Genomic DNA, 27,316 nt, shown 5'->3' on the forward strand with positions numbered 1-27,316 from the left:
ATATTTGTGATTTATAAGACAAATAAAATATGTAAAAGAAAAAATTAAGTTCTTCATAAAATATATTTTATAAATTCATAAACAAAATACAAACAACCAAGTAATACTTTTTATTTTATTATATAAATTCAAATGAAGAAATTAAAAAAAAAACATGTTCATTTTAAACAATTTTGTTATTTTGTGTGCCTGTAAGTTTTGGACGGAATTGATAGTTCAGTAAGGAATAAAAAGTCAGAGAGAATTCACTGAGTTAAAATAGCCAGAACTAAAATGGAAATCTGCTTTAAAGGTGAAAAAAATTTGTATCAGATTCAAAACATTTCCTGTAACCTAGTTTTTAAAATATATTTTGCTCTACATTGTTACTTCCTTCCAATTCTTTCAATAACGTATTCTTATAAAGACATTTTATGTTTATTTCAAATAGTATATATAGCGAGATCAAATTAAACAAATCAAATTAAATTTTAAAACAAATATAAACAAATTTGTCAATTAATTTTAAAATCTATTAAAAATACATTCTCGAATAAAAATGTACCTTATAAATATACATTGCTGTGTGTTCAATAGTGTACATGTCCCAGTCAGATAATTATTTTTATAAATTTAAACTCTATATATACACAACCAAGGATAAAGAGATGTATTTACACATTTTAAAATGAGTACATTCTTATAAAACATTCAAACAAGAACTTCATCCTCCTGAATGATGCCAAGTTGTCTGAGAAATGCACTCTCCTCAGCTAGATATTGGTCATACTCAAGTCTTTGTTTCATTTCAATTTCCTCTTCTGTAAGTGGAGCCATGGCACCAACAATCTAAAAAGCAATGGAAAAAAAAAAACTCATAGAATTGTTATCCAACATCCTTTTTTTGTTTGGTTTCATTTGTTTTTTTTTTAATCTAAACAAGTGATCAACTGGAAAAACATGAGTGTGAATGAATAAACAGACAATTCAATGATGAATGCGGTAGAGTTAGAAGAGTTCTTAAGTGTCAAACCAAAGTACAGATGAGTTTACTATATCACAGGCTTTCTGTAAACATTTAATGTCCAGACACAAAGTCTCAAAGAAGAGAAGATTAAAATAAAGTAAGCTGACTTCAACAGCAGTAAGCCAATATCATTCAATGACTCTTTCAGGAAAAATAGAAGAAAAATGAAAACATGAATTCTACAAACACTACAAAAACTTGAATAAAATGTTTGCAGAAGTATTTAGTTAATACTAATGACTTTTACAAGGGGCACAGTGGCTGAATGGTTAAGTGCTTGGCTTTTAAACATAAGGTCCTGAGTTTGAATTTTGGTGAACACTGGGATTTTGAATTTCATGATTTTTAGAATGCCCCTGAGTCCACCCAAATCAAATGGGCAGCTGACCTTAGTTAGGGAAAGTAAAGGCAGTTGTGCTGGCCACATGAAACCCTGCTTGTTAACCGTTGGCAAAAAAAACCCAGATTAACTTAACATCATCTGCCCTATAGATCACAAGGTCTAAAAGGGGAACATTTTACCTTACTTTAATGACTTTTACAAGATATAGCATGCAATGTTAATCAATACAAATGTAATTCAACTGTACAACTCTTTTTAAAAGTCTTTTAATTTTCTTTTCTTGTAAAGTAACTGTTCTCACTCACCCCAATTTTTCTTTTGACCTCAGCTTCTTGTTCTCTTTTTTCTCTTTCCCTAAAATTCCAGCGCTCCTCCACAAACGCTCTTCTCTTCACTTCTCTCTCAATGTAATTTGAAACAGCATTAACCTGTAGGACAAAAAAAAACTTCATATATTTTACTGCTTAATATAGAAGAAATAAATTTTCATTTAATTAATAAATAGCAATATCTTCATTTGTGAAGATTAAGGGAAGAGTGTAGTGTTTCACATGACTACTTAAACCCAGTTGCGACCTGCTCTGTATGCACAAATGTTAATCAAAACATTTTAGTTCTAGCTTTTCAACTCATGATTGTCACATTTATATATTTTGGAAACTAGCAAAGTATGACTAGAACTGCCACAGGCAAAGAGTGAAAGGTTTATTCAAAGTATGTTATTATTAACATAACTTTCTAAGAATAGAGAATAATCTGAATTATTTTGTTGTTTTCTTTAAAAAAAGTATTTAAACAATTAGTAGCCATCTACTTAGAGTGGAATACATTACTTTGAACTTCTGTTACTGCTACCTGTAAACAGTTTGCCCTATAAGTATGCAATATGTTTGCATCTTTTAATGTCTCAATACAGACTAGTTAGAAGTAAATAAACAAAATGTGTTTTTTTTCACTAATATATATTAGTATTTTAAAATATGGTGTGCTGCTTTAAAGAAATCTTGGATAATCTGAAAATTTGACTTAGTATAGTGAAAAACAAATGTATTTTTTTTTTATCTTAAGAGATCCTGTTGTTTATTTATTTTTTTTTTTCATTTACCAATATAATATTTTCAAATATATTTTTAAATAAGACATTTTTCTACTTTGCCTGTTGTAAATCTAGTCATTCTATAAAATGCCCAGGCAAAGTAGATGATGAATTATCATCAGAAAATGGCAAGCATTCTATGCAATGCATAGCGGTGTCACATTTTACATAATACATACATAAAGAAAGGTATGCATTGTACAGAATAAAGGAATATGAGAAAATCAACTGCATTACTGATCATTAAAAAGTGAGATTAAAAAATTTAAAAAATAAAATAAAAAAACAATATTAAAAAAATACAAAAATTAGTTTTTAAATAGTCTATATAAAAAACTGGAATGTTACAAAGGCTGATAAAATATGTTTCATTTTTACCTCATTAGCTGTAGGGTGTCTCAGACTCCAAGGAATTTCCAAAATATGAAGAGTTCCTGTGTAATCTCCAACTGCTATAAGTTGTTGTTTTTCTGAATAGATTATAAAAAAATTATTTATAATATATAACAAAAGGAAATTATTTTTTTATTACTATACAATTAAGACACAAGTTAAGCACTAAATTATGTAAATACTAAGTCTTACGTGTGACTTGGTATGGATAGATGGCAGAGATGGATGTTGGTGAAACACTTTGAGTCAGAGTTGGCTCATGAGTTTTGTCCAGCAAGTCCCAAACATCAATGGTTCCATCTACTTTAGAAATAAAGAAAACGCCTGGCCTGGTTGGTGACCACATGCCACAAGACAATCGGACATTTGATGCAGCTGGACACAATATAGGACCACTCTGTAGTTGAAATTTATTTAATCAAGAAGAATTCATTACTATTATGCTTGACTTTATATTTGAAAACAACACTAAATGAATTTAATTGTTTTTTTTTTATAAAAACACTTTATAATGTTTGATTCATTTTGTATGTATTTGGTATGTCAAAGAGCATTGGAGAGCACTTATGAGCACTTATGAAATGAAAATGAGATGGTCAACACCAAAGTCTTTTAACATAATTTAAAGAAAAGTTGTTGTTTTTTTATATTTAATAATGTCTGTAACTTACATGTCAACCATAACAGATAAATATTTCCTACCGAAACACCTTCTTTCCATAAAGCAAAAGTCCAACCTCCAACACTGAGAAGTACTTCTTTAAAGAAAGGTGACCTCTCCATGGATACAATAGGTCCATCATGAAGACAATGATAGAATGCTGGTTTAGGTGCTGAAAAGGTTTTTAAAAGCCATTTTAACAATGCACCATTAAGGAACAGATCATTAAGTTATGTTGTAAAATTTCTTTATTTTATCATACAACAAAGAAGCAATTGTTTTGAATATAGTGGATTGATTGTACTATCAACAAGTACAGAATTACTATTCTAAATGGACAAAAAAAAAAAACCTGGTAAACTTCAATTCAATTTTGTAGTCTTCATGCTCTATTCATGATTTATGTGTTACAATCTTAGTCCTTATGAAATGGTCAATGCAAATAATTAACTTATGTCATGATGTGTTTATTATTATCATTTAAAGAAAACAAAGCTAAAAAAAAACATATATTTCGATTATTCAAATAAATTCTGTTATTTGCACAAATTTGACAGTGGCCATTTATGTAATATCCTCCATTCATTAGCCTTATGTGTAATTAATTGTATGGTTCTAGTAGAAGTGTACAAATAACATCCTAAATCTGTTACTATATGCTAATATTGTTAAACTAGACCAAAAACTCTGCTCAAGGCAGGTGTCATCTCCAGCCCCCTTGATAAGTAGTCAAGCGGTTTAAGCCTCCCAGTCACACATATCACATCATTCCTATTTGGCAGTATTGAATTCTTCACTGGAAATGTGAATCTCAAAAGGGAGACAACACTGTGATTTAGTTATACTTCTTCTTCTTCTTCTTCTAGCCAGCTTTATTGCTGCTGAGCTGTGAGCTCTTTTGCAGACTGTGCCAAGGAAAAAAAGTGTGCTGTTTTCTTCAGTTGTTCAGCACTGCCGTACAGTGTGTTGGTTATGTTGGGCTGTAGTGGAAGTAGGGTCTGCCTAAGGTGGATTAGGGAGGGGCATTCAAAGAGGATATGGTTTACGGTTTCAAAGGGGTGGGCGCAATGTCTGCAAAGGGGTAGTTGTGTGGAGTTTATTTTGTTCAGGTGGTAATTTAATAGTGGTGTGTGTCCTGTTCTTAGTTGGAAGATTGTAGATTGTTCTTTGCGGGGGAGGAAGTTAATACTGTCCAGTTTGTTAGGCGTAGTCATTTCTCTGTACATGGCTCTGCCTGTGTTTCCTGATGCCCATTGGTTGAGCCACTCCTCTTTGTGATTGTTGACTAGCATTGACCTTAGGGTGAGGTAGTTAACAGGTCTATCTGGTTGTTCCATAGATGAACCTGCCTTTGATAGCTTATCTGCCTTTTCATTTCCCATGATGCCAATGTGTCCAGGGATCCACTGTAGTGTAATATTGATATTTAATTTTAATATCATCTGGTGGATTATCACAATGAGTGTTGTCAACTCTCTTGGGCTGTTTGAGGTGCTGCTGTTAAGTGCTTGCAGAGTAGATTGGGAGTCTGTAAAGACAACAATATCTGATGGTGGTTGCACTCCTTCATATAATTTGTTTTCCACTGTCTGGAGTGCTATGGTAATTGCCTCAATTTCGGCTTGGAAGTTTGAGCAGTAATCACCACAGGGTGCGCTTATCTCAAAGTGTTTATTTTTAGGGAAGACCAGGAAGGCACCAAGACCAGCATTGATGGTAGCTTTGAAAGCTGATCCATCTGTATAAATATGGATAGCTGTTTTTTGATAGCTTTCGATTGTTTCAAGCGTGCCTACTTTGAGCTCCAGTGGATTTGATTCTTTTGTTAAGGTGTTATTTAGTAAATGTGTTTTGATGGTTGGTTGTTTGTAGTTTAGTCCGGGTGTAATGTTTGAAAAACTGGTAATTTTTTCTCTGTTATTGGGTAGGTGGTGTTTTAGGGCTAGTTCGTCAGTAAGTTGGATCAGAGTCCTTTGCTTTTTTTGGTTGTTTTTCCTATTTCTCTGTGTTAGTAATTTATTTGGATGATCGTCCTCCAACCTTCTGTATCTCTCAATAGCTTCTAATGCTGCTCTGTTGCGCCTTAACTTAAGAGGTTCAATATTGGAGTCTATTTCACAGGCTGCTGTGGGAGTAGTTCTCATACCTCCACTAATTAGCTGCAAGGCTTGGTTTTGGATTGTATCTAATGATGATTGATAGGTTTTGTTGGCAGCTACTTGTATGGAGAGACAGTTATCCATTACAGATCTGACATATCCAGTGTATAACTGTCCTAAGGTTTTCTTTTCAGCTCCCCAGGATGTTCCTGCTAGGTGTTTTATTATGTTTAATCTTTGTGATGCCTTTTCTTTTAAATCTGCCATAAAGTGTTTTAGAGACAGTCTTTGGTCTAGTTTTACACCAAGATATGTTGGATTTTCTTCTTTATTTATTGGCTGAGAGTCTATTTTTAGGATGTAGTTTCTTTTTGCTGTTTTGTTGCTGTGGCTAAAGATTGAATAAACTGACTTTTCTTTGTTTATTTCCATTTTCCATAATTTTGAATATGTGGAGATAGTTGTGAGGGCTCTATTTAGTTTGGATCTAGTCAGCACTGGATATTTCTCTGTAGTCCAAATTAAAAGGTCGTCTGCATAAAGTGCCTTATTGACCGAAAAGAGGTCCGGGAGGTCATTCATGAAGATTAGAAAGAGAGTGCAGCTAAGGGCTGAACCTTGTGGTAGTCCTTCTTCCAAACTTTTTTTACTAGAGATGGCACCTTCGAATCGGGTTTGGATGGTACTGTTTTTTAAGAATGCCCTGATCCAGCTGTACATTTTTCCACTGATGCCCATTTTTTTCATCTTCAAAAATAGACCTTTTCTCCACACTCTATCATAGGCTTGCTGCAAATCTATAAATACTGCTGTAGTGTGCTTGTTTTCATGAAACCCTTCTACTGTGTCCTGGATAAAACGAAAGAGGTGGTCTTCTGTTCTACTTGCTTTCCTGAAGCCAGCTTGTGCATTGTGGAGTGAGCAGGTACTTTCTAGCCACCAATAAAGTCGGTTATTGATCATTTTTTCTGCCATTTTGCCAATGTTGGATGTTAGAGATATTGGTCTATAACTTTTTGGGGCTCCAGGTGGTTTATTTTTCTTTAAAATGGGTATTATGTTTGCGGTTCTCCATTCCTGTGGTATGTCTCCAGTTTTCCATGTATGGTTGATAAAGTTAAGTATACTGTTTTGGGCCTGTGGTCCTAGTCCCCGAATCATTTCATTTGTTATTTAGTTATACAAAAATGAAGATTAACAAGAGAAATGATAACTTTTAAAATCTGTAAGATATTGTTTTAATCACTCCAAATGGCAACATGTTAAGTAAGACTACAGGTAATAAAGTTGATACAATTATCTTACTTTGAATTTTACCAGAGTCTTGATCTTTTTGAGGCATCCAGTCTACATACACCACTTCACCATCCTAGACAAGAACATGGCATTGAGTTTAGAAATATTTAAACATTCAGTAAATGAAGAACACTGGTGACTAGCAAATGCAATTCTGCGTGTCCTTAAAATAAATAGAAAATCTTGTGTCTAGAAATAAAAAGAAGAAAGGCTTGAAATAAAAACTTGAATAAAAGTTTCAACAAGAAAGAAAAAAAAAATATATCTAGTTTTGTTTCATTATTAAATATCAGCATAAACTTGTAAACGGACTGTAGACTAAAATTTAATTTAAAGCAATTAATAGATAGGCTTAGCTAAAGGTAAAAATATTCTACATCTGACATTATTTTCAGAACTTGGTCAACTTACATACACCATCCATCATCGCACAAATATTTTGTTACGTAAATCAGTTGAATGAAATTCAAATAAAAAAGACCAAAAAATAACACCACAACGATCTACTGGTGTTCATTAATACAATGGAATTCTCACCTCTGTTCCAACATACATAAATGTTTTCACACCATGAAGAGTTTTCTCTTTTCCTGAAGTTGGTTTCTGAGAAGTACTTGCAGTTTTATTTAAATCAATATCTTTCATTTCTGATTTGGCTCCAGTAACTGAATGAAAGATTTATAATAATTATGTTCAAGACTTGAATTTAACATTGTTTGAAAAGAACAAAATCTAGATTTTCAAGATGAAACATGAATAAAAAAAAATAGGGGTAAAGTTATATAGCCTGAGAACACTGGTACTCTAAAATAATACAAAGCACAAGAAGTTAGTTCAATATTCAGAAAACAGTTGGAAAAAATTATCTTTTCTTCAAAATATTTTTTTTGGTATAAATAATTGTCAGAATTTTGCAATTATTTATTATGAAAAAGGTATACAAAAGACTTTGATAAATTTATCAGTGGCTTGTTGCTAAGACCAACGTAGTGCACATTACAGAGTTACTGTGAGTAGTGAAATGGTCTTTGCAGGGCATAATATATTGATTGCTCACCCATATAACTGTTAACAACAGACAAAACAACACCTATACAGTTAATCTAGTTGCTGCATTAAAACAGATGAAGGAGAAGAAGAACAGAAGAGGAACAACCAAGTTCTTTAGCATCAAGACAGGTGTGAGACAGTGGTGCATCCTATCTCTCTTCCTCTTCCTCCTAGATATCAACTACATAATGAGGAGAGAAATGAATCAGACTGCCTTATGTATTCCATGTTCTGAACAAAACTTCAACGATGACATTGCACTACAATGTATACAAGTAATGACGAAAGCCTAGATAGAGAAGAACCAAACATTGGCCTCCGCATGAACTTGGATAAGACTAAAATTGTGCAAAGGGTGCCCCCATCAGACTTGAAGAGTTGGACAAGTTCACATACCTTGGCAGCATCACAACATAGGATGAGAATGCCTAGCATGACATAGCATGCCAAATAAGAAAGGTAGGGAGCATTTTCCAGCCTATTTGAACAAGCCAAGCCATTGGACTTGAGATGATAATACACCTTCTAAACACAATCATCATCCCAACAGCAAAATATGCATGTGAGACATGAAAGTCGTCTGCTGAAATTTTGACAAAAGACTAAATGTGGCTCAACAAATAGAGATCAGGTCCCAAACAAGGAAATCCTATGCCAAACTGGGAGTCGCCCACTTATTGCGGTTGTGACAGATCATCGCATGAGATTTGGGGGACATGTTCTCAGACAAAATAAACTACACATACCAAGAGTTGTGATGTGTCAGGTCTTTATACAGTGGCTGTATGTGTCAGGTCTTTTATACACAGGCTGTATGTGTCAGGTCTATATACAGTGGCTGTATGTGTGAGGTCTTTATACAGTGGCTGTATGTGTCAGGTCTTTTATACACTGGCTCTATGTGTCAGGTCTTTATACAGTGCCTGTATGTGTCAGGTCTTTCTTAAGGGACATTTAGGAATCTGATATATATAATAAATGTGACAGAAATTATTATATATCACTGAAAAATTTATCACTTTTCTAAATTAAGGTTTTGAGATAATTAAATATCTAAGACTGGAAACCTTTAGGTGCCTTCAATATAGATATTAAAATAAGCATACATTATTACCAGTAAGTCTTTCCTTCTGTTTTTCTTGTATTGAAAACTTTATAGGTGCATGATCTCCCCCTGGTTCAGATTTAGCTAATGTCACCTGGAAGAAAATGTTATAAGCAAGAATGAATAAATTTCACTTTTCGTTCATCATAATGCTGTTACAATACATGTATGTCTTTAATAGTTTGAAGTTAAGTGTCTTCACTTACTCGAAGTAAAGGCTTCCAAGTTAAGTCTAAATATTTGAATGTTGCAGGTATTCCCATTGGCATCTTGGTTTTGTCATCCTGTATTTGATGTACTTTAGATGGTTTGGTATCCCAAAACAGTACCACACTGTAAGAAATTGTTTGTTTTAGAAAAGAATTAATTTTTACAAAGCTGATATCAACTCACTCTGTCTGTCTGTCTGTCTGCCTGGTAAAAAGTGTGTACTCGTTATTTCTCCCACACCCATCCCCAGATAGTTGAAACTTCGCACAATTATTCATTGACATAGACAAGACATAAATCAATTTTAAAAAAGTAATGAATTAGACAATTAATTACTTTGTTTAATACCAACAAGGGAAACTAATTCTTCACTATTCACAGATCTGGCTAAATTTGTTGGGCTTAGTCCCCTTAAATAATTGTTAACATTATTTATCCCTCACACATTCTCTGATCACGTTTTATAAACAATTATTTATTGTACCTAACAAAACATGAATCGATAAACAAAATACTCAATTAGTCAAGTAATTATTGGTAATTAATTATTTTATTTGATATTGAATAAGGGAAATAACTTGTACATTATTGGTATATATAGTTTAAGTATGGAGTTCTTCCCTTTTTAATAAGCTGCCATCCCCTATCCTCCTGTCGGAAGTTTGGACTAGGAAGTAAATTATCTTCAATTCTGAAGGAACATCAAAAACATGTAAAACATTTTACAAACATTTTACTGTCAAATTTCTAGAAAAATCATCTCGTCACCTACACTTATGACATTACTATTAGAGGTACAGTTAAGTTCCAGTAATAGCATCACACTATGCAATATATATGGAGAATAATAGCCTAATTCGATATAATTTGTATGAGACTAGTAACTAGAAGATATATTGTTTTTATTGATTAAATTAAACTTGTCAACATATTAATATACTTCCAAACAAACAAAATAGAAAATTAAAAGTGTGTGCAGGAAGCAAAGTAAAAACAACAACAAAGATCTGATAGTTGTAACTATTTATAAGTTAGACTAAGAGGAGGGTTAGTTATGTACAGAAATAGAGGAGATACCAAAAGCAGACTAAGAGTTTGATCTCACTTGTTCAATCACTTACTTGTCAGTGGCGCAGCTGATTAGCTGAGTTGACACATTCGTAATATTTTCTTGAGGAACTCCCATTTTTGTAATCTATAGCAAATAAGAAATATTTAAACATGATTCAATCAAGACTCAAGAAACATTTTTCAAATGGCATTAATTAGTTTCTAATTTAGATTAATTACAATTTTTTTTTTTCAGATTGCCTACTGGTTAAAAACTGTTTTAATAAATAAATAAAAACTATACTTTCTCAACAAAAAAAAAATAAGAAAAGAAATTGTTTCCTTTGATACCTATCATTCTATTGATTAGATTATTGATCTGGTTATGTGACCAACATTAACAAAGATGTCAAGTGATCAGCACAACAACCAATTACATTTACTTTCCTTCAAAAAAAAAATGTCTGTTATCCATTAGAGCTGATTGAATCAAGGATGCACTAACATTTCAAAAATCTTCATCAGGATTCAAAAAGAAACTCTCAATACTAAAACCAAAAAACTTTACCATTTAGCCACATTGCACTCGAATCACTCATCAAATAGAATCTTTTGAAGTACATTTCTAATCTGAATTGGTAGCAACTGATTAGTGCTTAAGCATTTTGTAATTTATCTTATCTTCTTATCTTATATAATACAGACGTTACTTCAAAAAAGAAGATGATTACGTCCTACGCGTCATGCATTTAGTCATGCATATTAACCAATGACTTAAATTCTGCCAAGTCACTGGTTTTCCTGGCTAGCTCAGGCAACCCATTCCATGCTCTAATAGCACTAAGGAAGAAGGAGTATTTGTCCAAATTTGTCCTAGCATATGGGACGAGGAATGTGCGTTTATCTTTGTGTCTTTCAGAGTATTTTATTAAATTCTGTTTTTGTATTTGAAGATTATGGTTCAGTGTTTTATGTATAATTGCTACTTTACTTTTGAGTCTTCTGTCCTGAAGGCTTTCTAAATTTAGTGATTTTACTATAGGTGTTACTCTAGTCAAATGTGAATATTCGTTTGTTATGAATCTCACTGCTCTATTTTGTGTCTGTTCCAGTTTCTTAATGTTTTCTTGAGCTGAGGGGTCCCAAACGGAGGATGCATATTCCATTATTGGCCTAACCAAGGTTAAATAACATTTTAGTTTTATGTTCTTATTTGATTTATAGAAATTTCTTTTAATAAATCCTAATGCTTTGTTTGATTTTTTTATAGTTTCATCAATATGGGGATTCTATGACAGTCTTTCATTTATTATAACACCTAGGTATTTTGCGTTTTTAGTCTGTGTTACTGGTTTGCTATGAATAAGATAAGTGGAATTAATTTGTTTTAGTTTTTTTGTTACTCTTAACAACTGACATTTTTCTGGGTGAAAAGACATGCTCCAATTAGATTCCCATTTCTGTAATTCAACTTATTCTCTTTGTAAAATATCTGTGTCTTGTGTTGTTTTTATTGTTCTATAGTCTTGTGTTGTTTTTATTGTTCTATATATTATGCAATCATCTGCAAATAATCTGACTTTTGTTCCTGAAGTAATGCAATTTGGTAAATCATTTATGTAAATTAAAAATAGTAGTGGACCCAAGACTGTTCCTTGAGGTACACCTGAGTTTACTGTTATCAGTGTTGATTTAGAGCCATTTATTATTACAATTTGTTCTCTCCCTATCAGAAAATCTTTAATCCACTGATGCAGTGGACCATTAATGGCGAAATATTTTAATTTTTTAAGCAAACTATGGTGGTGAACTTTGTCAAAAGCCTTAGAAAAATCTAGTAAGATAGCATCTATTTATTCGCTTTTATCTAAACCTTTTGAAAAATCATCAATTAGTCCTATTAGTTGTGTTTCACATGATCTATATTTCCTAAAGCTATGTTGGTATGGTGTGAGGACATTATGTTTGTCTAAGTGGTTTATGATGTTCATATTGCCATTACATGTATAGTGCCATATTATTTAACAAAATTATTTTCTTTGGTTAAATACAAATTGATTTACTTTAAATGAATTACCCTTTATTGTACAAACCTGCATATGATCAGGTAGCCATTGAATATCAGTAACTGGTGCACGGTGACTGTGATCAATGCTGGATACTGCACAATAATGTATGATTGGCGTCTTCAGAGCATTGGGGTCTTCAAACCCTGGCTTTAAAAAGAAATTAATGAAGTACTTAGCCAACAGCTACATATCTTATCTTATCTACTTCTGAAAATCTGGGTATTAATTTTGACTGCCTCAAAATTAAGTGAAATGGTAACAGAAATCATTGGCATGTCTTCATGCTTAGCATTCATTTAGAAATATATACAACAGTTTTTGACAGACATCTTCTCTAAAAAAATAAAACTTAATCATCAACATGTTTATAAGACACTATCTTCAAGTTCAAAGATCAATTTATATTACAGAATTGTAACTATCTTCGATAAACCAGCTATCACACAAGTACATATGAGCCCCTAGATCTTCCTTTTTGCAGTCAGTTTTCATTATTAGTACTTGCCTTTTATTGGTAATAAAACATGGGGCCTCAAAAAATGTTCCTCAGTCTTTGTAAGACAAGAGATTTCTTGCAATTGCTTATAAAAGCCACCTGAATACTACCAATCATCAGTTATATAATCACAGGTTTAATATTGGAAGTGGATTGCTTGAATGATTTCACAATAGCTTGCTTGTACCATGCAAGATATTTTTTTTTAAGTGCAGCTAAAGATTTGTAATGGAGGCATTGTTATTAGAGTGACTCGATGTAGAGATTTTGTTTGATAATACCTAAAATAATTGCAAAAAAAAATTATTTTAATAATTTTCTGCTGATTGTGCTTCGTTAAAAAAGCCTATAAACCAAGTTTTAAAATTATCCATTTTCACTTCTGAATTATATTAGGCTTTGATAATCTTACAAAATTTATGTAATAGTGTTGAGATTTTTCTATACCAAGTAAAACAAAAGTATCACTTGGAAAAGATATTTCAAACAAATTAGTTTCTAAATATGTTCATGATATCAATCTTCCAAGACCTAACACAATGTATCAGTGTGAAACTTATCATAAAATTATTGTATTCAAGATTTCTTTATATTAAGTTCAATTAACCAAAATGTGTACAATTAAATATATTTAAGTCTTTAATATCTTCCCTGATTTATCCTCAAAAGTCTGCATATTCAAAAAGTTTCCTATTAAAACATCAAGATATGTATTCTTTCATTATGAAGAGAATAGGCCCATAATTACAGTATAGTATCTCAACAAAGACTTTCAGTTCATATACTTCTTACCAAAACAGTCCTCTTTTTATTTCTGTTACTACCACGTTGCTGTTTCAGCCTGTCTGCATGACTAGTAATATCCCAAAGAATTATTTGCCCATTGTAACAGCCTCCAGCTATGTAATTTGGATTTGTGTTATTGAAGGCAAAACTGTAGATGTCATCTGGAGCTTCCAATATAAGCTTTTAAGAAAAAGCATAAAATACATGAGAGAAAAAAGAAACAATGAAAATCATATACAATTGATTCAAGCCCAAACAAATCTGGTTAAAAGTGAAGCATCTTAAAAGCTACAAGAACATAACAACTCAACTTACTGCCATGGAAAAAACACTCTTCAAATAAACTTCAATATCAATTTTTAAAAAGCCAGTCAATCCCTGGACTTTCTCACCTGAGGGTGTATTGGATCAGTGAAACTCCAAATCAGGATTATAGACGGTGTCATGATGACTCTAGCTGATTGGTCAATGCGTTCGTCAAAGGACAGCTTTTCAGCAACAGCTGTTGCCACAACACCTTTGATAACTGGATGCCATTGTATGCAAGTAATGACTTTATCTTTGCTAAACTGTAGGTCTGTGAAAGACTGATACTCCTGTGCAAAAGGAAAAAAATATATACATAAAAATTTTATAGCTGCATTTTTATATCATACAAAGTAGATTTATATATTTTATATATATTTAAATAATATGTCTTCAGGGTAACAATAATAAAGAGGTGACTACTGCACATGGACAACCGAAGACTATAAAACCAACATTGTCTATGCCCTATGTATTAATTGCATTATTATTTAAAAAATGCAAATATACCTTCATATGGTTGTCAGCTTTGCTTCCAAATGTATCATCACTATCTCCCAGATGGTGCCAGTCTATATAGAAGACACTGGTGATCTCATTCTGCTGTAGGGCCAGGTGAAAACTTTCAAGATATAATTGCATTAACAGTTAATAACACTTCAGTGTTCATTTTATCAATTTTTTTAAATCTATCAAACAATTGTGAGAAAACACAAGCAATCCTTAAAAATTAATATGAGCCTATAAAAAATATGACAATGATAACCATAATAAAAACATAATAATTATAATAATAAAATAGTAATTGTAATAATAATAATTTTATTTATGTAGTGCTGTCAACAAACATATTGTAGGCTCAATTTGCTTTGACAACTGCCAGAACACAAAATAACAGACTAAATTCAAGTGGAAAAGTGATACAAATAAATTTTTTAAAGGTAGTCTTAATTCTTCTTCTTGTTCATCGTTCTCATTTTTATGTTGGAGGGTTCAGATGACTAGACCAATATATGAGATGAACTGCGCAGTGGTTTCCAAATCAGGGAGCTCTCCATATAGATTTCTTTCTATTGGGGTGTTTTGGGGCCAGTGTCTTGTACAGGCCTCTTGGTAAAGAGAACAGTTTTGAAGAACATGGTCAGCCTTCTCTGGTGACACTCCACATGGGCAGATTTCACTGGTACATATGTTGTCTCATTCTGTCATGTCCAGTCCTGAGTTGAAAGATTAGACGTTGATGTTGTTGGGATAGCTTATAATAGGCATCATCTTTCTTATGATTCGGATGAGAGCTTATCAATTTTTCATTTATTTTATTCACTATTAGTTTCTTCATTTCTTCTGGATAGAGTGCAATGTTTAATTGTGTGTTTGTTCTCCCACACTTGGCGAGTGTAACAGCCATCTTATTTCCTTCTAGTTCTATATGTGCTAGTATCCATTGAATAACAGTTTTTTTGCTGTTGTTGTTGAGCTGTATAAGTGCTGTCCTGAGTCATTTTATATAAGAGGAATCAGAGTTTTCCAAACTTTGGAAGATTGTTTTCGCATAGGTTAGAAAGACAATCTTACTATGTGGGGTACTTGGATGATTTGCTAGCATGGTAGCAGCTAGTTCTAGCACTTCCCTTTCTACTCTGTAACTGTCAGAGAGCTCTCCAGTTGCAATGGATTTTTCTAGTTTTCCTCCATCTGGCTATTCGATAAGTATTCCAGCTCCTCCATTTGTGGTGGCTTTATGAGATGAGCCATCCGTGTAAACTCTGATCCACTGATTGCCAGGGTAATGAGTTTGTAGAAAAGAGTTCACTAATTCCTTGAGCTCTGTTGGAATGTAGTGAGAATTTTTGGTTATATTTTCAATATGGTCTCTTATAGTAGGAAGAGTGCTTTTATCCCAGGGTTGAGATTCATTATGATGTATCGTTGATTCCAGAGTTATTTTCTCAAGATAGTGTTTATTTTTTAGGTTTGAAATTAGTCCTTTTGAGATGGTTTTAAGTGCCAGTTTTGTGGATTTTTGTTCTGAGTGGGTGCCTCTCCAAGGTTTACAATTGAATGAATTGGGAAAGGATTTTTATTTCTCTTCTTTCATCCAGAGAGACCAGGGCAGCAGTTTCCTCCATAGCTCTTATTGATGTTGTTTTGATTGTTCCTGTCATTATTCTTAGACCAATGTTTTGAACCTTGTCTATTTTTCTTAGGTTGGTTTGGGCTGCTGAGCCCCATGCTGTGGCACCATATTCTAGAACAGGTCCTACGTAACTGGTTTAGGTCTTTCTCAGGATGTGATTAGCTCCCCAATCTGTGCCAGCTAATTTTTTCATAAGTCTTAATGTTAGGTAGGTCTTAATGTCAGGTAGATCTTAAGGTTCTTCTTAGATGTAGTGAAGCATCTCATTTGTCTGACTTCAATGGGGAGTGAGTTCCAAACCTTTAGTCCACATACTGAAAATGCCAACAAACTATAACTTATGAGAGAAAAGTGTAGCACAACTAAAAGCCTAACTTCTTTTCTGAGGAATTTATGGAGTGATTATTTGAACTTCAGTAATACATACTTGTATTCAGCAGAGAAAACAAACTGTTTGCAGGATGCAGAGTCATACAATTCTAATTTTTCTTGCTCTGTAAACTCTCTAGGATATGTCTGTACAGTGGCTGTCCTTGGGTAGGTCCAGTTTGTCTGTACACCTTCAGAGGTCACTTCATGGATAGCCTTTAAAAAAAAAAAGTTTGAAATTATGCAATTCAACTTATTTTATAAGTTTTTTATTTGTTTTTTGAAATAGAAAATATTGTCTCATTACCTGAGTACCTTTGTCCAACTCAATGCGAGCTACAGCAAAACTACGATCTTCAGAAGAAGGACAATCAACACTACCATCTTTAGCATCGCTGACATTTCTATCTTCAAATGTAACAGCTGCACCAAATTCCTTTCTTATTCGTTTCACTGAAACTTTCAACTGTAGGGGAAACATTAATAAAGATTAAGAAAGGTGTAAATGTCTACATTGACTAAACATTGAACATTAGAAGACTGATAGTGTAGAGCATACAAATATAACTTTAGAATAGAAAACAAAATTGAGTTGAAAACATTAATTGGGGAGAATCTTTCTGTTTGAATTCAATGAAAAGTAAAATGTCACAATCTTTTTTTTAGTTTGTTACTCAGAAAACGTTAAAAAAAAAAAAAAAAAAAAAAATTGAAGAATTACCTCCCTTCTTCCACACAACAAAATTCTGTTCTAGCTTATTACTCTAGAAAAGTTACTCCATAAGATTGTTTAAAACAACAAAACATAATGAAACTGCACACATTTATGTCAAGGGAGAAGGGAAACTACCTTTCTTCTTCCTTCTTTTAATATTCCTTCATCTATTTCTTTTTCACTCCCTTGCGACACCCACTCCTTAGACTCTGGTGGTACATATAGGTACACAGTGTCATCCTCCTCTTCAGCAGCCTGACTGTCTGCTTCTGTCTTATCTTCCTCTGTTGACTAGATGGACAAATTAAAAGTACTATACTAAAATGATGTAGTCACTATGTCTGTTGAAATGTGTTTATTTTACATCATGGACAATAAGTTTTTATATGTAATTGTACTTAATTCTAGTTATGTCATAATAATTCATATAAATGTAACTTAAATCATTCGAATGTACCCTGTTAGACCTTTAAAGATTTTCTTCAATTTTATGGCCAGCATATAAGAGGATTGTAGTCATTATCATCAAAATTTACTTTTAGACACCTGAGATCAATGAATCTGTATCAATAGTATCTGTGTGTTTTGCAAAATGTGATACAGTAGTTTTATAATAGACATGACATTTAAGACATAATAACAGCTCTGAGGCACAATACTTAATGAGACAAGGATAACTATTGTAGGCTAGTGCTGTTATTATATATTACATTTCATGTTGATTCATCATTCGTTACAGCACTAAAGCTTCCCACTCCATTTATGTTTCAGTGTTACAATTGTTACACAAATTTACTCATGGATAATAAAGATGATGATTATTATTATTATTATCATTCTCGTTCATCAAAACCCATTTACATAATTACATGATAATCTAAATCCAATGAAACCAAATCATGCAGAGAATACCTTCATTGCTACAGACAAGCTCTGATTAAGATTTATGGACAACAAACCTTCAATAACAACTCTTTAGCTTCCTCTGTAAGTGCAACAACAAAATTCTGTCCATATTTGAATTCATAATCATACATAATGAGTATATCCTCCCCAGGATAGTCCTAAAAAAAAAAAAAAACATCCTTATCCATTAGTATATAAGACAATGTATTGAAGATTGAGACAACAACAAAACATACTATAACAAAAACTAAAATTGTTTGATTATATAATCATATGCGCATTTTAGTTTTTTATTAAAATTTAACTCTGTATTATATGATAGAAAAAAGTCATTTAAAGAACAACGAAACATTAATAACCTAAATATAGTTATGATGAAGTACAAAGGACAAAAATAAAAGTTTTACTTGAAACCTAGCTATAAAATATATAAACAAATTATTAAACACAAAAAACAAGCAAATTTAGTCTATACCATGAAGCCTGTTCATTTACACTGTTGACCTATGCACAATATGCCTAACTCCTAAATTAACAAAGTTGAGAAATGAGCAAGAAATAAACCTTGTACAACTGACCAAGATTTCCTGTTTAAAAGGATGAAAGTCACAAACAGCTGCTCTCATTCTCATATCTTCCAAAATGTCAGCTTTGGGAATCATTATAAATGGGTTCTCAATGGTGACATCCTCATCACACTTGCAGTTGTATATCTCCTGAGTCTTGGAGGTCATGAACAGAGGGAAGACATTCTCAGGCAGTGCTTAATTCAAAACAGAAAATAAAAGAAGTTATAGGTCAAGTAGAGCCACTAATAAAACATTCACCAGAGTTGTATCATGAATATGGTGGTAAACCAATTGTGTTTTTAATCTTATTACCTATGTACAGAAGATAATGACAAAAAATTTTCTTGTAATTAAATGTGTCCATGTCATCTAGGGGTGGGGGGGGGGCGGTGGCTGAGCAGTAAAGCACTTGGCTTCTGAGCCGAGGGTCCTGGGTTCGAATCCTGGTGAAGATTGGTATTTTTATTTCGGGATCCTTGGGCACCTGTGAATCCACCCAGCTCAAATGGGTACCAGACATTAGTTGGGGATAAGTAAAGGCGGTTGGTCGTTATGCTGGCCACATAACACCCTTGTTAACTGTAGGCCCTAAAGACCATGAGGTCTGAAAGGGGAACTTTTTTTTTTCTATGTCAACTAGACAAAATGTTGGACGCATTTTGGTTCAAGTAATTTCTAAGGTGTCAACAGCTCTGACTGACTGATTTAGGAAGTGTACAAATAACAATGAAAGACAATTAGTGAAGTCAGTTAAAAAGGTTTATACCAGATGCTCTTCTATGGATTTATTCTTTTAACTAATTTATATTGCATCGGAATATCATACATGTTCATTTATTTTGAGTCTATTAATTCATAATATTATCTTATCTTAAATATTATAGACATTAATTCAAAAAAGATAATTATGTCCTATGCATTTCATGTGTAAATCTAGTCATGCATATTAATCAATGACTTAAACTCTGCCAAGTTGTTGGTTTTCCTGGCTAATTCAGGCAACCCATTCCATTCTCTAATGACACAAGTGAAGAAGGAACATTTGTACGAATTTGTTCTAGCATATGGAATAAGAAATGTGCCTCTTTGTGTATTTCATTAGGTTTTATTTTTCTATTTGTAAATTATGGTTTAGTATTTTAAGTATTATAGCTACTTTACTTTTTATTCTTCTGTCCTGAAGTAACTTTAAGTTTAGTAATTTTACCAATGGTAATTAAATTGGAATATTCGTTTGTTATAAATCACATTGCTCTATTTTGTATTTGTTCTAGTTTCTTTATTTCTTGAGTTCAGGGATCCCAAACAGAGGATGCATATTCTAATATTGGCCTAACTAAGTTAAATAGCATTTTAGTTTTATGTTCTTGATTGATTTGTAAAAACTTCTTTTAATAAACCCTAATATCTTGCTTGATTTTTTAATAATTTCATCAATATGGGGATTCAATGATAACTTTTCATTTATTATAACACCTAAATATTTTTGAGTTTAGCAATATGGTAGATCATTTATGTAAATTAGAAACTAGAGTTTACTATTATTGATGATGATTTGGAGCAATTTATAATTACAGTTTGTTGTTTTCATAGTAGGAAATCCTGAATCCATTGATGTAATGAACCATTAATCCCAAAGTATTTTTGTTTTTTTAGCAGGCTATGGCAGTGGACTTTGTCAATTGCCTTAGAAAAGTCTAATAAAATTGATAAATTAAATATGATAAATAAACACTGATTTTTTTTGCTATACATCATTGAAATGGTAATAAAATGTAACCTACAACTACAAATGTGGTATGCACTCTGGACTGTTAGATGGTCTCAAACCCTCCTTACAACTAGGGAGTTATTTCCTCATAGTTTTCTCACTGCATGACAAGTTACCATTATATGGAGACATTCTAAGATGAAAAACAACTAACTACCAGGCCCATAATGGCAATAAATATTATTTTTAGTTTTTAAACAAACACATCATTCTTAACATCTTGGGGGAAAAGAAGTAAACTTTTAGTTTAAATTTTCAAACCAAATAAATCTATAAATGCATGACCATTTCAAAAAGTTATACTTGGTTTTATTTGTAATGTAAATGACCAACCATTAGCTTCAGTTGATTCAGCGACTGGCTGAGTTTGTTCCACTTGAATATCATCTTTAGATGGTTTACCTTTGACTATAAAAAAAAAAAGAAATTAATAAATATCATTATCAAGCTGCATACTATAACAATCTCTTGTCAGGATTCACACAATATATTAAAATTTTCAGTGTTAAATGTTATGGAGAGTGTGTACTAACAAGAATAACACCACAGTAAAAACAAATTTTAAAAAATACTGAAAATATGAGATAATAACCAATTGATCAGTATCATTGGCCTCCTTCAGTCGTAAAACGACTATGGTTCATCTCGAACACCTTTGCATATGGTTGTGGAGCCCTATTTTGGAGAGACACTCCTGTCCATATATATTGCAGGTCAAGGTGGCTCTCGCTTTGGTGGTGGAGGAGCTGGCCATTTTCCATGAGGCACTCTTTTCCTCAAGAGCAGAGGCCCATGTTTTCTCGCTGTCTGAAGCGATATTGATCAGTATATATATAACTGGATATTACATTATTATTACCTTTAGTTTTTACGACTTTCTTTTCTTTTTTATCAGTTTCTGGAGGTGAATCAGCATTGGCTGAGATGTTTTTTTCACGCTGACTACTGTCCTGATATGACAATAATAGCTGACAATTAATTAATTAATATCCAAAAATATGTCACAAAATCTAAATTTCTTTCCTATTTAAGATAATTGAAATAATAATAACAGATTCTAAACTGTTCACAATAATAAATTTTATTAATCCAGAAATGTAGTGATTACATAAATGTAAGAAAACCTAAAAACAGTGGAATACAAATTTTTCACAATTAGTTCTTTAAGAGTAAAGATGAAAGACAGATATGCTTTATAAAAGTCCAGATTTTTACGATAAAAGGATAAAGTGTGCTAAATATTTATTCATAATATAATCATGAAAAATCTATGAATTATACACTTAGTGGAGAAAGGTATAACATGGCTGCTGATTTCTAACTAACATTTGTACATGTATTATGAAAAGTAAATTATTTATTTCATTTCTTTAAAAAAACAATCAATGAGGTCATCCAAACAATTTGATCATACCTCTTCCTTATCTTCAACTTGAGTCATTTCTTTCTCCATATTTCCATTGACATTTTTATCTTCACCTACCAAATCTGTTTTTTGTGTTTCTGTATTTTCACTTTCAGCCATGATTACAATAGAAATCAAATAACTGTATCACAAGTTGTTTTTTTTCTGTATTGAAATATAACATGTAAAATTTAAAATGTTTCAAGTTTTATTTTAAATTTGTGCCTTATATATTTTTTTGGGTTGATATTATAAAATTAGTCTAAATTAAGCAAAAGCCTATGTAAAAAGCAATAAAAACTAAAGTATCTTAAAAAATTTGTTTAAAAAAATGCAATATAAATCAATGACTACGAAAACTCTAATCAGAATGATTTAAGTCATCACTTTCATTTTTTAGAGCATGTTCAGGGCCAGATTTAAGTAGGTGGAGTCCTGGGGCAAAATGTTTGTGGAGTCCTGGGGCAAAATGTTTGTGGAGGCCCTTACACTTTTTCAAAAGCTATTTAATAGCAAGGCACATTTTAGAAGAAAGAAATAGAGTACTTGTACATTTGATCTAATTTTCCTACTTCAAAAACAATTATTTAATATGTAATTTTAGTAAAAAATGTATATACAGTATTTTTTTGTAGGGTGACCCACTGCCGTAGATCAGAAACTGCAATTATATATTACAAGCACACTACAAGTGGACACTTCTTAACAACGACAAAGTTGCCATCTGTAAAACGGTTTCTTCTGTCTCTAAAGACAATGGGTACGCATCATGCCTCATGCGCCCTGATGAATCAATAGTTTTAGTTTCTTCCTGAGTCCAGTGAGAATCTGATGTGACTAAACAAACCTATTATAGTCATTTATAGAGGGACAAAGTTTGCCACATTTTGTGCATATGGACGGTCCTGCTTAAAGGATATCTAATAAGGCAGCTTTATTTTTCATTCTCTTGGCTATGACCAGTTCATTCATTTTGCTCTCAGCTAGGTTTATAACAACACGTACAGTCTGTCTCCATGCGTAAATTTTGCATGATTTTCTACCAAATAATTTCTTTGATGATGGTAGTCCTCAGATCTCACTTAAAGACATCTCTGGGTCAGACTTGGGAATATCCTGGGATCTGACTCCCTCAGCAAGCTTAGCCTTGAGGATATTCTTAGGATGTCTTCCATCTGGCATGTGGGTGACAAGTACAAGCCAGGATAGTCATCTCTGGAAGATGAAGTACATATTCACAGCAAATTCGAGGAAGCCATTTTAACCTGGCTTGACATCAACATCAAGCAAAACCGAAAATTTTGTTAGCCAGAGACTAAAGATGCATCACTCACTGTTAGCTAGAGATGCATCACTCACCTCCCATTCGCAAGAAGGATTACAAAGGCAGGTAACTGCTTGGGCAGTTGCAAATTAAGAACTCAGTTTTACAATAAGATTCACCAAGACTGACATTGCCTGAATGTGCTCATGGCAAGTATTGGAAATCGCATCCTTACCTTAGAATTGAGGAATTTACCTACCAGGGTTCAACTATTGCAAGCAGCCCTAAATTTAGACTTTGAAGTGACAAATGTACCATGTCAATCATAAGATTCATGAACCATCTAAATCTATTTGTGGGGGCCCCTTTTTTGTGGAGTAGTCCTTGGGGCTTTAGGCACGCCTGCCTGAATCTGGCCGTGATCATGTTTAATAATTAAAATGATAACAGATCTATTACATACAAATTTACAATAGAAAGAGGAAGAGGGATCGGACCAGGAATACATGGCGCAGCGATTTGGAAGCAGATGGGCAATACGTGGGGACAGTTGTAGAGACTCACACAGAACTGAGATGCCTGGAGGAACCTAGTTGGTGGCCTGGTACAAACATATTATTGCATTGGGTGTATACTACTATATAATATATAAATATAGAGACATATGCACTCTCTGCCTCAGGATTTTAATGCTTTACCATCACCGATAACAAAAACAGAACAAAAACTCTTTATTTTCTAGTAACAGCATATCAAGATTGATTCTAGGTTATTAGATCTATAATAATCTATATTATCTAGAATAATCTAGACCTAGATCTATATAGATTACTGCGTGCTAAAACTGATGTAGCTAGTAGATCTAGATTCAAGTAGTTTAGTACTAGAAAGTCTAGACTTAACTCAATAACTGGTAGATCTCTAGACTCTAGATCTATTTACTACCCAGAGTCTCAGCGTGGATTCAGGAGTGGTAGATCCACCATATACAAATATACATGATATCCTCTCTGCAACTACTGCAGGAGAAATTCAGAGAGAGAGACAGACCCCATTACATCGTTTTTGGTGATCTGACTAAAGTCAGCAGAAGTGGCCTTTTCAAACTCCAAAGGAAAATAGGTTGCCCTCCCAAACTACTTAAGTTCATTGAGTGCTTTCACGATGAAATGAAAATGAAATGTACTGTCAAATTCAATGGAGCCCAATCAGCACCTTTTGAGGTTAGCAGTGGTGTCAAGCAGGGATGTGTGCTCGCACCTACTCTGTTTGGCATATTCAACGATGGTGTGTTTCTCCATACAAGATCCTCTGGAAAACTAGTTCAGAACACAAATACTGCACCTAAGTAAACATTAATGGCCAACCACTAGAAATTGTTGATCACTTTTGCTATCTAGGCTCCATCATATCCAACAATGCTCTTCTGGATAAAGACATTAACAACAGGATAGCCAAAGCAATGGGCACCATGTCACGGTTGCAGAAAAGAGTGTGGGACATATTGCTGACTAACAATATCAAAGCATTAGTCTACTGGACCTGTGTGATGAGCACTTTGCTATACGGAAGTGAAACATGGTCAACCTACTCATGGCAGGAAAAAAAGCTGAATTTCTTCCACCTCTGATGCCTAAGGCGGATCTTGAAAATAAGGTGGCAAGATAAAATAACCAATGAGGAAGTGGCTTGGCCACATTCATAGAATGCCAGTAGGTTGACTTCCACAAGACATTCTGTATGGCAATCTAATAGAAGGCGGGAGAGCTGCTGGTCGCTCACTTTTGCGGAATACGGATGAGTGCAAACGCGACATGAAGCTCTTCAAAATCGACATTAACAGCTGGCAAAAAGTAGTACTGGAAGGATCCACATGGAGAGAGAGCATAAAGGAAGGGTCTCGAATTGCAGATGCCATACACAACAGAAGCAGAAAGAAGGATGAAAATGCAACGGCGCCTGGTGATTACATATGCCCAACCTGCGACCGCAGCTGTGTATCAAGGATTGGCCTCTTTAGTCACACAAAAAGTTGCAAAGGGAAAAGATAGTCTCTCAAGATGTAAAATGCCATAGAATAGATCTATTAACTAAATTAGTACATTGACTAAAATACAACGTTCTAGTCTTACAGAGACTAAAAGTCACTGGATCTAGATATATAGCCTACTGTTAGCCTAAGGGCTAATGAACCTAATGTAAACTCCACACTACGATTACAGTATTGCATTAAATTCATTAATGCTTAATTTAAGTTTTAAGTCAATAAGTGAGTTTTAGCTTAATTTGAAGTGAACTTAGAATTAGAAATATAATGGATCTAGAATCTAGATTAGTAGTATATAGAGTAGAATAGATTATACCAACACAGGTAACATTACACTTCAATCTAGACTTAGATGGCTTAAGATAAATATTTATATCATCATCATTATCATCATTCCTTTGGGTTCCTCATGGAACATAGGGCCTTGACAAAAACATGTCACTCTCCACTGTCTCTTGCTACTTTTTATATGGTTTCCAAGCTCTTCCCGGTCCTCTCTGCTTCTTCTAGTACACTGCGTCGCCATGTTCTTTTTGGTCTTCCTCTGCGTCTTGTTTCCTGGGGGTTCCACTCTAAGGCCTGCCTAGCTCTGTTGCTGGTATCTTTTCTAAGGGTGTGACCAATCAATCTCCACTTCCTCTCTAAGATCTGCACTTCTATATTTTTCTGTCCACTCATCTCTCACAGTTTGGTGTTTTCTACTTTGTCGTACCAGTGTATTTTTAGGATATTTCTCAGGCATCTGTTGATGAAGGTCTGTACTTTTTTTTGTTGTCGCTTCAGTTGTTCTCCATGTTTCAAAACCATACAGTAGGATAGCCTTGACATAAGAGTTAAAGATTCTTAGTTTAGTCTTGCTTGAGATGTGAGGAGATTTCCAGGTTGGTTTTAGCTGTGTAAATGTCTGACGCACTAGATTTGTATGGCGTTTAATGTCTTCATCTGTTCCACCTGATATACTGACTACATTCCCAAGGTACACTCTCAAACAAATGAAGACAGGTAAAGCTGCTGGAATTGACAACATACCACTTGAAGTCCTAAAAGAAGGAGGAAGTGAAATTGACCAAATGCACAAACTATTGAACAAAATTTGGTTAACAGAAACACCTCCCGGTGAGTGTAAAAAGGGCTTGCTAATAAAAATACCAAAGAGTGGAGATCTATCACAATGTGAGAAATGGCGAGGCATCACTATGTTGTCAGTACCAAGCAAGATTTTCAGCAGATTAATCAGAAAAGGGAGATCTTGTGCTGACGAAATAGCAACACTCAGAATAATTGTATAACCAATATTTATATAGTGACTAGATAATATTAATTATCATAATTATTAATTCATGATTCATTAAGATTCTAGACTAGATCTATCTCTAGACTCTAGATCTAGTAATAGTAGGAAGTACTAGATTCTAGAAGGTCTAGAGAGTAGACTACTTCTTTTTTTTCTAAAGTGAAAGTAATGTCTTAGAGTCTTAAGTCTAAATTGACTCTAAGCTAAAAATAGAAATAAAAAATCACCCTTTGGGTCAAGATTTTGTGATCTTACCATCACAAATTAAAGAGATACAAGACACTGATAGCATTATAGCAAAGACAGACACAAATGTCACAAACTAGTTATATAGATCTATATTCTAAATAGAATCTAGATCTATATTATATAAATTTAAAATTATAATGTTTTGTTTGGTGAAATGGACAAATTGTAAGACAAATTTCCTACGAACTTTTAATGTTTTTGTAGCCTTAATTTCATTAGCACCAATAATCAATTACTTACATGAAATTTAGACTCTAAATTAGTAAAATATAGATGGACCTAAATTCTAGATCTAGATCTAATGATGTCAATGATCATCATGGTTTGGTATTTTTCGTTTCAAATGTCTATTTGAATGTGAAAGTCCGGAAGTAATGGCAATGGTATCCAAGGTAATCATTCTAGGATCTAGAGCTAGAGCTAAATTTACATCACGTTTCGAAAAAAAAAAATCCCTTTCTCCTTCCGATAGAAACAAAATGTAAATGTCATCACATTTGACTATCTGTATAATTGTCTGTTATTCACTTAATAACATATTAGTATTTAATATATACTCCTATATCATATTTCTTAACGTCAATTACCTAAAAAAAAAAAAAAAAAAACTTGGTGGAAAAAATT

The 27,316-nt window shown here is 33.1% G+C and overlaps 1 protein-coding gene across 1 annotated transcript; it reads right to left on the reverse strand.

Moving 5' to 3' along the window:
- Positions 1–91: 91 nt before the first annotated feature.
- Positions 92–27,083, reverse strand: LOC106058381 (dynein axonemal intermediate chain 3-like). The gene is made up of 23 exons (XM_013215802.2): positions 26,933–27,083; positions 21,848–22,003; positions 21,293–21,383; positions 20,767–20,841; positions 18,672–18,856; positions 18,147–18,251; positions 17,323–17,478; positions 16,780–16,938; positions 16,531–16,688; positions 14,477–14,588; positions 14,053–14,256; positions 13,667–13,840; positions 12,403–12,525; positions 10,381–10,454; positions 9,256–9,382; positions 9,059–9,143; positions 7,432–7,559; positions 6,904–6,967; positions 3,541–3,671; positions 3,031–3,235; positions 2,824–2,915; positions 1,655–1,777; positions 92–828 (listed from the first exon to the last, which is right to left on the reverse strand). The coding sequence occupies exons 2-23, from the start codon at positions 21,956–21,958 to the stop codon at positions 691–693; spliced, it is 2,820 nt and encodes a 939-aa protein (XP_013071256.2). The 5' UTR covers positions 21,959–22,003; positions 26,933–27,083; the 3' UTR covers positions 92–690.
- Positions 27,084–27,316: the final 233 nt, after the last annotated feature.

This window comes from Biomphalaria glabrata, chromosome 5 (assembly GCF_947242115.1).
Source record: "Biomphalaria glabrata chromosome 5, xgBioGlab47.1, whole genome shotgun sequence".
Classification (NCBI taxonomy): domain Eukaryota; kingdom Metazoa; phylum Mollusca; class Gastropoda; family Planorbidae; genus Biomphalaria; species Biomphalaria glabrata.